Below are 14,220 nucleotides of genomic sequence, written 5' to 3' on the forward strand. Positions count from 1 at the left end.
GTGGCCACGAAGGCTCATACCGTTGTGATCACACTGTTGAGTGCGTCGCGCGGAGTAGAGGCACGACGTGGGGAATATATATATATACATAATGCAATCAATCAAGGTCTATATAGAGGTACAGCACCGAAGATACGGAAAACATCAAAAACAGGAGCTTTAGGCATGGAGGTTAATGGTGAGGCTGAGTTGTTTCAGACCGATCGTCAATAGAATTTTCCTAAACTGTGAACTGTAAACTTTGTAAATCCTGAGATAAAGTGCATGTTCGGGCTGAATTGAATCTCTTTGAAATTGCATTGAAATGATTGCATAAAATATTGTGTACACAACTCTAACGTCTAATAACTAATCTAACAATACATATAGAATGCCCATTAATCCTCATACGCCCTCCAGGTATCGACACGCATCAGCCATTTTGGAAGAAACAGAAGCAATCTGTCGATGAAGCAGTTAGTAAGAGCAACAGCGGCAGTCAAAAGAAGCCCACATTAGCAGTGTTAAACGGTTGGAAGTGGTTCCCAGGGATGTCAAACACCTTCACGGAGGAAGGAGTCAGCGTATCCCAACCAACCGTAGCATTCTTCGCGTCGCTCCGGTCAGCAAGCCATCTCGGAACATCAGCGACTCCCTCGGGATTGAAGCCTTCACTGGATCGGAGCAGGACAATAGGAGGGCATACGCCCTGTGTCGCGCGAGGGTCGTAATCCTTAAGTATCGCAGCGTTCATGGCAAACTGCTTCTTGACTAGCTGGCCGACTTCAGAGGCACTGCTCCGAGAATCGAGTTGCACTGCGGCAGCGATCAGGTCTTTCGAAAGAGGGACGTGGTTGATGGGGTTGGGAGAGTCGATGAGAAGGATGCCCTTCACAATGATGCCTTGTTTCTGGAGTTGAAGAGCGGTCTCATAGGCAGCCACACCACCGAACGACCATCCTGTGAAGAAAAAATGAGATTATGACCAAGGAAAAGAGGAGAGAAGCTTACCTCCGAGCAAGAGTGGTCCCTTGGAAACTTGAGAGATGACCTTGGCGTACGCCTGGGACATTTCGACCACATTCTCCCAAGGCTGCGATGAAATGAAGTGCGGATTGTGAATCCCATAGATGGACCGAGCTAACGGCTGAAGGCGGGAGTAGTAATTGACTAAACCGCTACCGTCGTGGATCAAGAAAAGAGGAAGAGCGCCGTTGCCGGAATGGGTTTGGATAGAGGATGGAAGGGATTCGAGTCGTAGACTCTTGACAAGGTGAGACGCACTAGCATTGTCGCCATCCAGGTTCTTCGACACAGAGATCGCCACCACCTTCTTCGCCGCCTGACGATGACGTTGTAGGTAGTCTTGAACAGAGCGAACCGTATTGCAGGTCGTGAAGAAATCGCTTGGAAGATCTAGTCCCAGCTCACTCTTCAGCGAATGAAGTGCCTCAATCGAGGTCAGCGAATCCAAACCGAGTTGCTCAAAGTCAATGTCATCCTTGATGTCATCGACACTGATGTCCAAAACCGTGGCAAGAACACCCTTAATGTCGGTCTCGTCGTCGACGGATAACTGGGTGGGCTCTGGGAGCTGATCTTCCGAGAAGAGCGTCGCTGGTGATGACGGAACACTGGTCGCGACACGAATAGTCGGAGACGACGGGATACTCGTAGCATGTGCCGGTCGGTTAGCCGCGACTTCACGAATGATATCCCCAGTCGTTCGGCAAGACGTCAGAGAGTGAGCGGAGAGATTGTACTCTGAGAAGGATTGTTGGAGCCGTGCAAAGATTTCGATGGACATGAGGGAGTCGACACCAATGGCTTCGAGATCTGTGGTAGTGGAAACGGAGGAAGGGCTGACGTCGCAAGTCTCGGCCACGATTGTGAGGACAGTGGACTCAACATTAGGCCCCTCCGGCTCGGAAGAACGGTGATGGTGTACAGTAGGACGACGAGCAGCAGCAGGAGCGGCAGGCTTAGGAGAGGGTTTGAGCACGGACGATTGAAGAGGCTTTCCTGCAGCTCTCGCAAGGAGGCGCGAAAACGCGTTGAGTTTAAGCCGCCGGAATTGCATACCTTTCATACAGGCCACAACCCGAGAAGGTTCTCCCTTTTGGCACGCCCACGCCTCTGCAAGAATCGCACCCTCGTTCTCCACCCACACGTTGCTGCAGTACACGACATATTCCGCGTTCGTATCGATGAATTCAGGAATGACCTTGACAGAGCCAACTTCGGTGCAGATAAACGCGTCATTCCGTTCACCCTGCATATTCGCCACGAAACCTGCCACATGAAGTAAAGTATCCATGAACACCGGGTGCACGACGTATGGTCCTTTATCGTGATCGCGGGGAAGACGAACTTGCGCGCATCCTTCCATATGACTAGCATCGATCGTGAGGGACTGCATGGTATGATACTCCTTGGAATAGTCGACCACGCGCTGGAACAATCCCTCGTACACTGTCCTCGTCGAGAACGTTTCCTGCTGTGAGCCGGGCTTCGTGACCGCAGCGATGTGGCGGTTGATGGTAGGAAGGGCACGAGTGAATTTGGTGAGGGTGGCAGCTGCAGACTGGAGACGGAATTCGCCATGAGCATGCGAGGTCTGCTCATTCGAACCTTCTACTCGCGAGCTGACGCTGAAAGTGCCTGCGTCCCCGGTCAAAGTGATCACCGTCACGACAACGCGTGCGATGGACTCGTCATATACCAAACCGTGCATGAACTTGATAGCCCGGAGGATCGCCTGCTTGTCAATAGACTCAGAACCCAGATGAATACGAGTCAAGTCGATGCCAGCAAACAACTGTTCCAGATACACAGAAGCAGGACACAAAGCTATCCCTGCAACCCGATGTCCCGTAATTGAGCTCGCCAATTGACTGATAGGCGTCTCAAAGATGGACGTAAACCCGTTCGCTGGAGACGGCTCCTGGACCCATTCATGTAGAAGGGCTGAATTGGAGATAGTCCGCTTTGCAGGAACTTCCACTCGAGAAACCTTCTCAACAGCTGCCTCCTCTTTGAAAGTGACCCAGAATCTCGACGACGCAAAGGGATACGACGGGAGACTAATGCACGACACATCAGGTACATGAGAGAACGTCTCTCTCCATGCAACGGGCACATTCGCTTGGTAGAGCTGAGCCAGAGTCGCCGTGAGCGTTGACCACGGGTCCTGCTGCTTTCGGATCGAACCAAGAAGTAGAGGTGCGCCAAGAGGTGCTGTGATCGCCTTGATCATCGGGAGGCATGTAGTATGGGGACCAATTTCCAGCCACGCATCAATTTTGGAGCACTCGGGTAGCGCCATCAACGCGTGAATCCCACGATCGAATTGGACTGGCTCGGCACAATGCCTGGAGAAATACTGTGCGTCGAAAACGGACGCGTCACCAGGGTGCACAACATCACCATGGACATTGGAGATGATGGGGATCGTTGGAGCTCTAAGAGTCACGTTCAGGGCAACTGCGTCGAGATCGTCAAGAATGGGCGCCATCGCCATGCTATGGTATCCAAATGGAACAGTCAGAAGAACGTTCTTGCAGTGGACTTCGGCATCCAAGTGCTCCTTCAATGCACGAAGCTGCTCCAATGGTCCAGACACAACGCAATCAACGGGACTGTTGAAGCACGCAATGCTCAGTTTATCGAAAGCGGTCGCCTTCAAGATCTCCTGAAGTAATGATTGCGCTAGATTGACGGCAATCATGCTGGTTGACGAGACCGCGCATTTCGTGACCATAAGACGCACACGGTGGGCAATGATGGTAAGAGCACCCCGCAACGATATGACATTGGCAATGACGAGCGCTGCATATTCCCCGAGACTGTGAAAGCATTAGCGTTGTCAAACATTGAGATGGAATCTAACATACCTGTGACCAACCACAGCCGTCGGTTTCACGCCCCATGACATCCACAGTTTAGCAAGCGCATACTCCAATGCGAAGATAGCCGTTTGATAGGCCTCAAATTCTTCCGTCTCCGTTAAACCCGTGCCGTCGGGTCCAGGAGCAATGATAGGCAATACACCGCAAAATCCGGATGCAGTAAGGAATGAATGGCATTCGTCAATGTGAGATTTGAAGATCGGCGATGAATCGTAAAGGGACACGCCCCATCTCAACGTACTGAGCGCCTTGTCCAGAGAACACGAAAACGACCTTTCCATCTTGAGAGGAAGACTGAACAGATTTAGCTTTCTGCAGTTTCTCAATAAGCTCGTCCCTCGTAGAGGCAGCCACAGCAGTGCGATGCTCATAAAGCTGGCGACGACTCGTGGACGTGTAAGCGATATCCGCTAGTCTGAAGTCGGCGCTCTCCGAACTCTGGAGCCAGCTGATATACTTTGCTCGGAGTTTCTCCAGAGCAGGTGTCAGTCTTTGCAGACAGACCGAAGACGAGAGGGAATAGGTTCAAGTTGAACAGGCGAAGGACGAGCAAACTCCTCCACCAACGTGGCAGTGTTCGACCCCGCAGCACCGAAGTTATTCAACATGCGCCAATCTCGTCTGACCGCCGGGAGAAGGCTCCCAAGCAGTATGGACCCTGTCGATGATGGTGTTATCTGATTCTAATGGGGCAATGCGCGGATTTAGATCATGAAGGGAGATAAGACGGGGGATGGTACGGTGCGCCATCATGAGAAGTATCTTCGCAAGTCCTGCAGCACCAGATGCCGCCTCCAGATGCCCAATGTTTGCCTTCACGGACGTGATATGCAATGGATTCTTCGCACCGCGCTTCTGCGCAAATACACCACGGATGCTCTCAAGCTCATTTGGATCTCCAGCTTGAGTTCCCGTTCCGTGAGCTTCGACAACATTAATTCGGTTTACGTCGACGCCCGTGTTCTCCAGCAGCTGTTTGAAGAGTGTGATCTGGGTGGGAGCATGAGGATGAGTGATCGAGTGAGCCAGACCACTCTGGTTGACTTCGATGCCTCGGATGACACCCCAAATGTTGTCGTTCTCGGCGATAGCGTCGGACAGACGCTTCAAGACGAATATCCCGCAACCTTCACTTCGGGAATACCCATCGGCGGATGCATCGAATGCTTTGCATTGTCCAGTTGGGCTCAGGAAATGGCCTCGATCGAGTCCCAGGAACATCTAGAATCACAGAACATGAGTTAAAGTATAGAACTACAAGAAGAATGACTCACGTCTGGACTGGCGATCACATTAACGCCGCCAACAATCGCCGCATTGCAGTCTCCGTTCATGAGCGCACGCGCTCCTTGATATACAGCGACACCGGATGACGAGCATGCGGTATCTACGACGATAGACGGACCGCTAAGCTGCATCGAATAAGACAGACGTCCACTCAGAAACGCTTTTAAAGTGCCTATTCACGCGATGTAAGCAAATAATGGCCAGAAACTACAAGTGAGACACAAAGCTCACCAGTGCTATAGTACACGTCGATGTCGTCGCGTAGATTCTGCAAATAATCGTGGGTGGCTACACCAATGTAACATCCGAAAGTATCTGGATTGAATGAAGGAGTCGCATTGGGAACATAGCCGGCATCTTCCAGTGCCTCGTAAGTGGTGTGAAGCAGGACTCGCTGTTGAGGATCCATGCTCTTCGCCTCCCTGGGACTGATCTTGAAGAACCGGTTATCAAATTCATCAGCACCTTCGATGAAGTTACCGGTGTGAGCCTTCATCTGCCGCTTCGGATTCTTCGCCTCATTGTAGTCCGATACTTTGAACCGGTTCTCTGGGACCTTAAAGAATCATCCAGATGTCAGCGAATGACGATGAAAATGGAAACAAAGTTTAACTACCTCGCTAATCGTGTTGATACCTTGTTCCAATACTTCCCAGAGCTTAGAGACGTTGGGAGCTCCCGGCATATTGACGGCCATTCCAACGATAGCAATAGCTTCCTGCTTGCCTTTCGATTGACGCGGGGTCTTCGCGTCCAACGCCGTAAGATCGAGAAGTTTTACGCGTTCTTTGCGTAACACCCTTTCAAGACCACGACAGAGACCTGTTCCAGGCCCGACGTTAAGCAGGCGTACAGATGCATCCTCAGGAAGGTCTCTGAGAGCACCGGATGTCACTAGGTCCCAGTTGACAGGCTGCGAAATGACCATGTCCACAACGAGCTCAACAAGCGACCCAGTCATATCCTTCTTCAATGCCTCCCCTGTGAATGTGGACCGGAAGGGAACATGGATGTCTGTGATTTGCGGGAATTGAATGCCCCTCCGAACAACGTCAGCGAGGATCTCATCCCGTGCTCCCGCCACATGAAGTGGCGCATGGTACAAGGTGTCGAGCGTCGTCTTATGCACAACAATACTAGCTCCGGACGAGTGTGCTGTAACATACTCCGAAAATGCGGACAGTGTATCAGGACGGCCTGATATAGTGACAGAATTAGCATCCATTGTTGCTGTGACATAAAGAGGGGATGGTTCAGCGACGGTCTGCTTGAATGATCAGTAAGGGGAATTTTTTAAAAATAGTGCAAAGGATCTGACCTTTGCAAAATCTGAGATCGCCACCTCTGCATCTTGTTTGCTCAATCCAAGGAACACAAGGCTCCAAGGAGAAGAGTATATGGCTTCAGGGAACGGACCCGAAAGTGTCGCGCGGCGGAAAATTTGGGCACGTACACCAATCCATATGGCCAGGCGATATGCTTCTACGGCCGTAGAGAGGAAAGAGACACTGGAAAACGAGGTAGCGACGACGGCGGCGGGCAATATCCCTGATGAAAATCCGAGGATGCCGACACCATGGACAGAGTTGGATTTCAAAACGTCGCTGAACGGGGTGAGAGACCCGTTGGAAGCAACTGAGGCGTCAATGTATGCTAGGTAGCGCAGCGTCTGTAAGAGGAAGAGTGTTGTGCCAGAAATGACTGCATTATGGAGATACCGTTCGGTGGGTAGAGCAAGGATGGACTCTTTCGTCTGGAAGTCTGACAGATCGATGTTAACTTGAGAGAGCTCTGTCGAAGAAAGCGTCTTCAATTCGGCATGGAGGGTCGCGTGGCATGCAGCAAGGAGAACGGAGCCTGAGGGAGAAGAGGCGTCGAGGAGAGCCTGCTGGCGCGCCTGAGGAGAGTTGGCGGCAGCAGTGCCTTGACCACCAAAGACAGGAATGTCAATACAAAAGGTGGTGGAGGCCATGTCTAAGGGCGCAATGGTGAAGGTTCCAGAAGCGAGGACATAAGCTCTTTATTAGCTGAAGATTTAAAAAAGGAAAACCAGATAAGCGGATGTATGCAAGTCCGACTGAAGGCCTGAATCACCGAGCTTGGCTGTTACACATAGACAGCCATCAGAGTGGGGCTTCATGAGTGTAACCTCGTTGATCCGTCCAGCTGAAGATATCCGTACCTCGTCCTTCGACTGTCGCCTGCAAGTTTCAGGCAATAATCTTCGGTCTTCAGTGAGCAAGCTAGAGAATTCTCGTGCCAGAATGCGTCCCTTTTTCGAGATTCTACGCGGCTCTGTACGTCGGAATTCGAACCCCACAAATATCTCCGACGGTACCTAGATGTATATAAGTATTTACCCGTGAATAGCGCACTTGAAACGTACTGGAAGCGTCGCAGAGACAAAAGACGCGCTTGGCATAGGCACGTTGTGTGATTGTCATGAAGGTCGTCGTTGGGACTGAAGAAAACGCGTCTACTCTGAAAGTTTCCCACGCCATGTCAAAATAGGCGTTGCCTTTTTCGTGCATCTGTCGATCCTTCATCATCAACTTCAAGCCTCGACCGGAGAGCCCGACCAGTCGATTCTTCTGACAGGCTGGTTATGCATGCCAATGGTTTTCGTATAACACTGAAATTCCTCGAAATTTGATATCCGTCAATCCATCTTCTGATGGCAGCACTATTAGCCCTTGTTCATCGGGGCAAAAATCCAGTGTCACCCCACTGTAGCCGCATGGATATTGGCGCGCGAATGCGGGGGTGGATATAATGTTTTGATGCATCACCGCCTTGAACCCTAGATCGGTATACCCCACCGCTATGTCCTTTTCGTTCCTTGCCGCTAGCCGAACTAGTCGCACCATCGAACAGGCCTTCAGAGTCGGAATTGATCGCAACTGCCGCAATACCCCGGGCGTCGATTTGCGCCATCTAACCGAACCATTTCTGGCCCTCCGAAGCGGATAAAAGCGCCTGTTCTGGTTAGTTCTATTTTGCAACAGCTACAGTGCCTTATACATCTTAATCTTTGTAACTTTGTTCATATAAGTGTCGATTGCAATGGCTGTCGGACTATTCTATCGAAAGCTTATAATGCTGCTAGATGCCGAAGAGCATGGAGGTAACTGCCTGTTCTTCATGCGCTTGGCAAAAAGATTCGAAATTCAAAACTTCTTCTAGCAGGGACTAGCAGGGACCGTAAACCTAGGCCGTCGAATGTTTTGACTATCTCCTCCCTAGAAAGGTGACAAATTATCTGTATTCCGTCCGTTATACTACTGAATTGTCTTCAGAAGACTCCTACTATGTTCACCTTTCTACGAAGTTTAACAGTTAAGCGCCCCACCTCGCTTACCGGTTTGGCTGATCGAAATGATCAATGACCTTCCCAGTGGCCCTGATCTCGCCTCATACTTTGGACAGAACAGTAGTGTGTCAAACATGATTTGTGTGTTTATTCCCCTTGCTCTCTAATATCGGTGATATGATTGGGTAGAAATAAGCGCTATATCCAAGTCGCTTGGAATAACACCTTTCGGTGGCGCATGATAAGAAAGCAGCACCCTGGGCGCCTCTTTGTATTAAAAAAAGATGGCACGCTTGCACAGCTGCCTAGGCTGTGGCCTCCGACGTCCCCGAGAGAAGCAATGAGTCCTCCGAATTGTGCTATGCAGTCAGTGTCCTACTGTGATTTCTCTGTCATCACCGCATCCAAATCACAGATGGTGAGCGCCACGATAACTCACATCAGGAAGCTATTTTTAGACCAGCGACATCTCACCATGTCAAGAGCTTAGGATCTAGATAGTCAGAACAGGTGAGCATCGCAGCGTTCCGCGACGCGGTTCAAACGTTTGTACTATTACTCAATCGAGTTGGTAGGGCTATGTATCATGCGAAAGTATCGTTATCACCGTGCATTGAACACATATTGCTATGGCTTTCCACCGTGGGACAACCTCGGGTTTCTCTCCTTTCTCCCAACAAGCATGCGCACTGCCACTAAATTATTGAAGCATTGGCCCATCGTAAAAACCGCGTATTTTTACTGAATGAAAAATTCGAAAACTGTTGGCGGCTCGCTAGGCGGTGTTCTGACAGCTCGATTGCCTGTGATCGCAGGAATGCATGATCATCATACCCAAAATATTAACAATGGCAGGCTGCGAGAATCTATCTAGAGAGTGATATCTAGATGATGAACGAAACCCATTCAGTTGTTTTCAAAACGCTGGGTAGCAGACACTCTTCTATGCTAAACATATCATATCGGTGATATAGCGACCACAGAGATGTCTCCCAGGAGAATGGCGTCTGGAACAGAGCATGCTACGTTTCCGATACCCTCATTCTAGATGCCGGGAAGATTCATATTGCCAACACATCTGCTATCAGGTCGTCGCGATGCCGAGAAAAGCCGTGAGTTCTCGAACTGTGTAGGCAATTTATTATATCTAGCTACCATCTTTCTGGCCCTCTTCAAGAGTGAGTCGCCCCCGTGGCGTTATGGGAAAAATACTCAAAATTTGGCATCTCTGAACTTTGCCCCGTCGCATTTGCTGCTTTGCCGACAGCTCGCCTTTACGCTCTTGACAATTGAATAACATACAACCATGCATGCTACTTAGGACCTTATGCGTAGCTCGTGTACGTATCCACTCTTGGCATCTTGCAACTCATGACCCCGAAACTTTCTCAAGAAAATGGATTGTTCTGTCTTCCAGAACTACTTCAAGCGCTACTGAGCGTTTTATTGGGGACCTATGCTTGGCATGATCGTACCTCTATGTTTGATCAGGACATTATCATGGAAGCCGGAGAATTGTCGTCCTGGACTTCTCGTCTTTCAATTTCCCCTGGGGGTCAGCTTCGTCGTTCTGATCGACCTAAATATTACGCGAGGTAAACAGCTTCGATCCGCGCGAGTGGACGCTCATCTCATGCATTTCAGCGTCCCTCCACACTTCAATTATGTTCCAACCATATGCGTTCATAAACCCGGAACCGCGTTAAAGATGATCTGTTGGCCTGGAGAAGAGGGGGACATCAGAATGGCACGAAATGCGGCGTTTTCCAGCGTTTTCGAGTTATTTTTGCTACCGAACATATAGGAACATTGTTCTACATTGCCAGCTTTTGAAATCCTAGACATCTCATTGGTCGATACTCTCTGATGCTCCCTTACCCCGTTTCGACTGCGCAGCCGCTTGGAGCCTTAGTACGAACACGTGATGCACGGCGAACCCTCCTGAGCCACGTGGATCGTCGTTCCGAGGCCTCCGAATGTCAAGATTCGATCATCCGCCCTACAACAACAGCATCGTCATAGTATTTTTTCCCAATATGCAATACCTGCCTCCGCTTCTCCCGCTTCCTTGATGAGTTTAGTATCTTACAACGAATGCCATTACGGAAGTCGGCAAAAACAGCCGTCTAGTAGTAAGCAGGGGTTGTGACTTGTTGCAATCTTATAAAGGACATGGCGTTATTCTTCATTCCTCGCTCTCGATTTTTCTCGGGATGGTTGGTCTTAGCCTGTTTGTCCTGGGCGCGCTCCTCCCGTTGCTTTCTCGTGCAGCCGTCACCGAAACGACCTTTGCGGCTTCTAATGGCGCTCCCATAGCCCAGCCGTATGCGTGGTCGCGGGCAGGTCCTAGTGGGCCACTGTTATTGCAAGGTCACTATATTGATCGTCGTTACGTCTCCCTCAGCTGACCAAAAATATGCTGCTAGATTTTGCCTCTATCGATCTGCTCGCCCACTTCGACCGTGAACGCATTCCAGAGCGCGTCGTGAGTTCGCTTGTACGGCGTTCTAACGCGATGGACTAACCGGATCCTAGGTCCATGCTAAGGGTGCAGGCGCACACGGGTACTTCGAGGTAACGCACGACATGAGCAACGTCACGTCGAGCAAATTTCTTTCAACCCCCGGAACGCGAGCCAATGTCACAGTACGTTTCTCCACTGTCGGCGGCGAAGTCGGCAGCGCAGACACCGCTCGAGATCCCCGTGGATTTTCCACAAAGATCCGGACCGATGAAGGCAACTGGGATTGGGTATTCAATGATACACCTGTCTTCTTCATCAGGGATGGCGCTAAGTTCCCTCATTTTATTCACACACAAAAACGGAACCCCCAAACACATCTGAAAGATGCTGACATGTTTTGGGTGCGCCGTTTCATTCCCAGATTGTTCCCGTTCTGATGCAAGATCAGGATTATCTATCTCTAAACCCCGAGTCTATTCTCCAGGTCATGTATTTGTTCTCTGACCGGGGGACCCCGGACGGCTTCCACAATATGCATGGATATTCGGGGCATACCTATAAGTGGACAAAGTCGGATGGTACTTTCTATTATGTGAAGACATCGATCCTCAGGGACACCGGATTTAAGGTGAATGCGACATGCTGGATAAGGGATTTCGCGTTTCAAGCTCATGCATTTGTAGACCCTCGACAGAGTTACTGCAGGGAATTTGGCAGGGAGTAACCCTGATTACGGTACACAGCTACTCTTTGAGGCGATTGAAGCCGGTGACTATCCCACATACACCGTATACATTGTAAGCAGTTCACTCTATACCCTTCTTGGTTTTGTTCAAATCTCCTCAGCAAACCATGACCCCCGAACAAGCCGAGGGGTTCCGTTACAACATCCTCGACCTGACCAAGGTGTGGCCGCAGGCCATATATCCTTTCCAGGAAGTTGGAAAGCTAGTTCTCAACAGGAATCCTGAGAACTATTTCGCAGAGATCGAACAGGTATTCAGTTTTGCCACCATCTGACCCAATCTTCGGGTTCTGACCTATTTCTAGCTTTCCTTCGCACCGTCGAATATGATCCCATACATTGAGCCGTCGGCAGACCCTGTTCTACAGGCACGTATGTTCTCATACCCAGACACAGCACGGCATCGTCTCGGGCCAAACTTCGAACAGCTTCCAGTCAACTGCCCACTCTTTGTACCGGCGAATTTCCAGCGGGACGGATGGGGAACGATCTTCAATCAAGGCAGCAGACCTAACTACCAAAGCAGCATACAACCCTTGACATACCAGGAGAACCCCGGATGGATCTATGGAGAGGGCTGCACGGGAGGAGAGAGTTGCGATTATGAACGCAGGCGAAATCACGAGAATTTCGTTGGTGCAGCATATCGTGATCTTAGCCAATTCACCGAACGTGAGTGTTTCGTCATCTTATGTCTCCTTACAGCGGCAGGCTCATGTTATTGTCTTCTTGTGTCTGCTAATAGTCGATTTGGAGCAGCCTCGGGGTCTTTGGGCATACATCTGGAATGATACGCAACGTGCTGCCACTGTTGGGAACCTAGCAGCACACATGGCCAACATTAAGAACGTTACGATAGCGAACAGACAAAGTTCGTGTGCTATTTCCATTATCACTCCCATCATCTTGACACTCCACTAGTTTCCATTTTCACCGCCGTTAACAAGACACTTGGAGATGTGGGTGTTTGGTTCGTGAAGATTTTGAAATGCTCATCATTTGTTCTTGTGTAGAGTGTTGCAAGTGCTCTTGGCCTTCCCCCCGTGGACCCTTTAGTGGTCAAGAATGTCTCCGAAGCCGTAAAATTCAGAGCCTATATTGGGTATTCCGTTAATATGACGGCAACAGAAGGGACCTCCAGCCTCCAGGAGATATCATATGACGATTATTACAGAGACTGATGGAGATACTTTTCTGGGACTTGGAGAAAATATGTTTCGCGTTATTATAAGCGCGGATGTTTGGATAGTCAGGTTACAGTATTGCTACTTACGTTTTGAATACGGACCGATAGGGCCGGGTACGGCATTCTCCGACTTTTAGGGCTTTTCTTTGTTCCTTCATCCAGCCACCTAATACACGCTTTTATCGCCTTTAAACCATTCCGAATGCGCATTAACTTGTCAACTGGGATAACTGTGGAGGCTGAGTTGACATCGCCGTCAGGTACCGGTCCAAGCCACGCTAATGGTGGAAATAATTTGGCGATATTCCTTCATCCATGGCCGTGGCTAGGAGGCTGTATGCAGGATCCGTATGTTGCATTTCAAACTAACAAATCTAGGCTAACTTCCTTAGGAAGAGTCGTATCCTTGTTGATGGATGTCTTTGAAGCGCACAGGTCTCATTATTATCTCTTGCGCTACAACTCTCGAGGAGTCGGCAAGTCTTCAGGCTGGCCGTCATTGACCGGTTTAAGTGAAGGAGAGGACCTAAGAGCACTCGTGCAATGGGCGCTTGGAACCGTTGGGAATATCAAATCCCTCGTCATTGTGGTATGAGCTGAATCTAAAGTACATCACTTATACAGAGTTGAATTTCATCACAGGGTTATTCTCATGGCTCGCTCATTGCCTCTCTGCATCCCACACTACCCTCAACCTCAACCAAAGTTTCTCACATCCTTTTGTCTTATCCACTCGGGCCCAGAGGGTGGCTGACAGCTTTCCGTTCCAGTACATATGATTCAGCCTTGAAGGATCTTCTCTCCAGTCCAGAAGCTCGTGCACTTGTTGTATTCGGAGATCAAGACGACTTTACCAGTGCCTCAAAGTACGAGCGCTGGACTGAGGAATTGCGGACGTTAACTGGAACCGATGCCCAACGTTTAGAGATTGTTCGCGTTGATGGTGCTTCACATTTCTGGAGAGGCCGGGATGAACGTGTCCTTACTGCTGCGGTGGAGCGATGGTTGCAGGGGCGACAGTAAATTCCGTAAGTTTGAGTAGGTCGGAATCTGAATCCTATCCACGGCTGCTCACCAGTAAATCAATGCGCTATTATAGCGGCTGTCTATACAAGTGTAAGACTTAAAAGCATCCTCTTATTATATCTTACGAGGATTGTCATGAGCCATATCTTCAATACATTCTTGTGTAACGAGTTCAGCTGATTTTGATTACTTATTTAAAAATCATCAGAACTAGACCTGGATATCGAATGATGAGCCCATTTACATTCATCATCTGAAGGCCGACATTCGGTTCTTCGAAGGCATGACCTCAGTTTCTGTTCAAACTCTAAAGTA

General features: G+C 49.6%; 3 protein-coding genes across 3 annotated transcripts; 2 read left to right on the forward strand and 1 right to left on the reverse strand.

The window, feature by feature from the left end:
* Positions 1-218: 218 nt before the first annotated feature.
* On the reverse strand, positions 219-7,262 carry EV420DRAFT_1520112 (polyketide synthase). The gene is made up of 10 exons (XM_060472143.1): positions 6,493-7,262; positions 5,791-6,438; positions 5,406-5,730; positions 5,162-5,346; positions 4,494-5,108; positions 4,150-4,358; positions 3,873-4,118; positions 991-3,824; positions 494-939; positions 219-441 (listed from the first exon to the last, which is right to left on the reverse strand). The coding sequence occupies exons 1-10, from the start codon at positions 7,144-7,146 to the stop codon at positions 385-387; spliced, it is 6,219 nt and encodes a 2,072-aa protein (XP_060335113.1). The 5' UTR covers positions 7,147-7,262; the 3' UTR covers positions 219-384.
* A 3,312-nt stretch (positions 7,263-10,574) lies between these two features.
* EV420DRAFT_1520151 (catalase-like domain-containing protein) lies at positions 10,575-13,037 on the forward strand. The gene is made up of 10 exons (XM_060472144.1): positions 10,575-10,854; positions 10,911-10,969; positions 11,020-11,349; positions 11,397-11,576; positions 11,632-11,745; positions 11,795-11,944; positions 11,999-12,365; positions 12,439-12,564; positions 12,615-12,652; positions 12,707-13,037. Exons 1-10 carry the CDS (start codon positions 10,698-10,700, stop codon positions 12,872-12,874), a joined length of 1,689 nt encoding a protein of 562 aa, XP_060335114.1. The 5' UTR covers positions 10,575-10,697; the 3' UTR covers positions 12,875-13,037.
* Positions 13,038-14,143, forward strand: EV420DRAFT_1520156 (Alpha/Beta hydrolase protein). The gene is made up of 3 exons (XM_060472145.1): positions 13,038-13,227; positions 13,276-13,468; positions 13,522-14,143. Exons 1-3 carry the CDS (start codon positions 13,082-13,084, stop codon positions 13,900-13,902), a joined length of 720 nt encoding a protein of 239 aa, XP_060335115.1. The 5' UTR covers positions 13,038-13,081; the 3' UTR covers positions 13,903-14,143.
* Positions 14,144-14,220: the final 77 nt, after the last annotated feature.

The sequence above is a fragment of the Desarmillaria tabescens genome (assembly GCF_030435595.1).
Source record: "Desarmillaria tabescens strain CCBAS 213 chromosome Unknown EV420scaffold_7, whole genome shotgun sequence".
Taxonomy (NCBI): Eukaryota; Fungi; Basidiomycota; class Agaricomycetes; order Agaricales; family Physalacriaceae; genus Desarmillaria; species Desarmillaria tabescens.

What these genes read in the sequence shown, in the direction of transcription:
- EV420DRAFT_1520112 (XM_060472143.1), bottom strand. Translation starts at nt 7,146, where the DNA reads ATGGCCTCCACCACCTTTTGTATTGACATTCCTGTCTTTGGTGGTCAA. An exon ending in ATGTGATCGCCAGTCCAGAC is followed by an intron (nt 5,109 to 5,161) that starts GTGAGTCATTCT and finishes CTGTGATTCTAG; the next exon opens with ATGTTCCTGGGACTCGATCG. An exon ending in ACGGCTGTGGTTGGTCACAG is followed by an intron (nt 3,825 to 3,872) that starts GTATGTTAGATT and finishes ATGCTTTCACAG; the next exon opens with TCTCGGGGAATATGCAGCGC.
- EV420DRAFT_1520151 (XM_060472144.1), top strand. Translation starts at nt 10,698, where the DNA reads ATGGTTGGTCTTAGCCTGTTTGTCCTGGGCGCGCTCCTCCCGTTGCTT. An exon ending in AAGATGCTGACATGTTTTGG is followed by an intron (nt 11,350 to 11,396) that starts GTGCGCCGTTTC and finishes ATGCAAGATCAG; the next exon opens with GATTATCTATCTCTAAACCC. An exon ending in ATTTCGCAGAGATCGAACAG is followed by an intron (nt 11,945 to 11,998) that starts GTATTCAGTTTT and finishes ACCTATTTCTAG; the next exon opens with CTTTCCTTCGCACCGTCGAA.
- EV420DRAFT_1520156 (XM_060472145.1), top strand. Translation starts at nt 13,082, where the DNA reads ATGCGCATTAACTTGTCAACTGGGATAACTGTGGAGGCTGAGTTGACA. An exon ending in GGAGGCTGTATGCAGGATCC is followed by an intron (nt 13,228 to 13,275) that starts GTATGTTGCATT and finishes TTCCTTAGGAAG; the next exon opens with AGTCGTATCCTTGTTGATGG. An exon ending in TCAAATCCCTCGTCATTGTG is followed by an intron (nt 13,469 to 13,521) that starts GTATGAGCTGAA and finishes ATTTCATCACAG; the next exon opens with GGTTATTCTCATGGCTCGCT.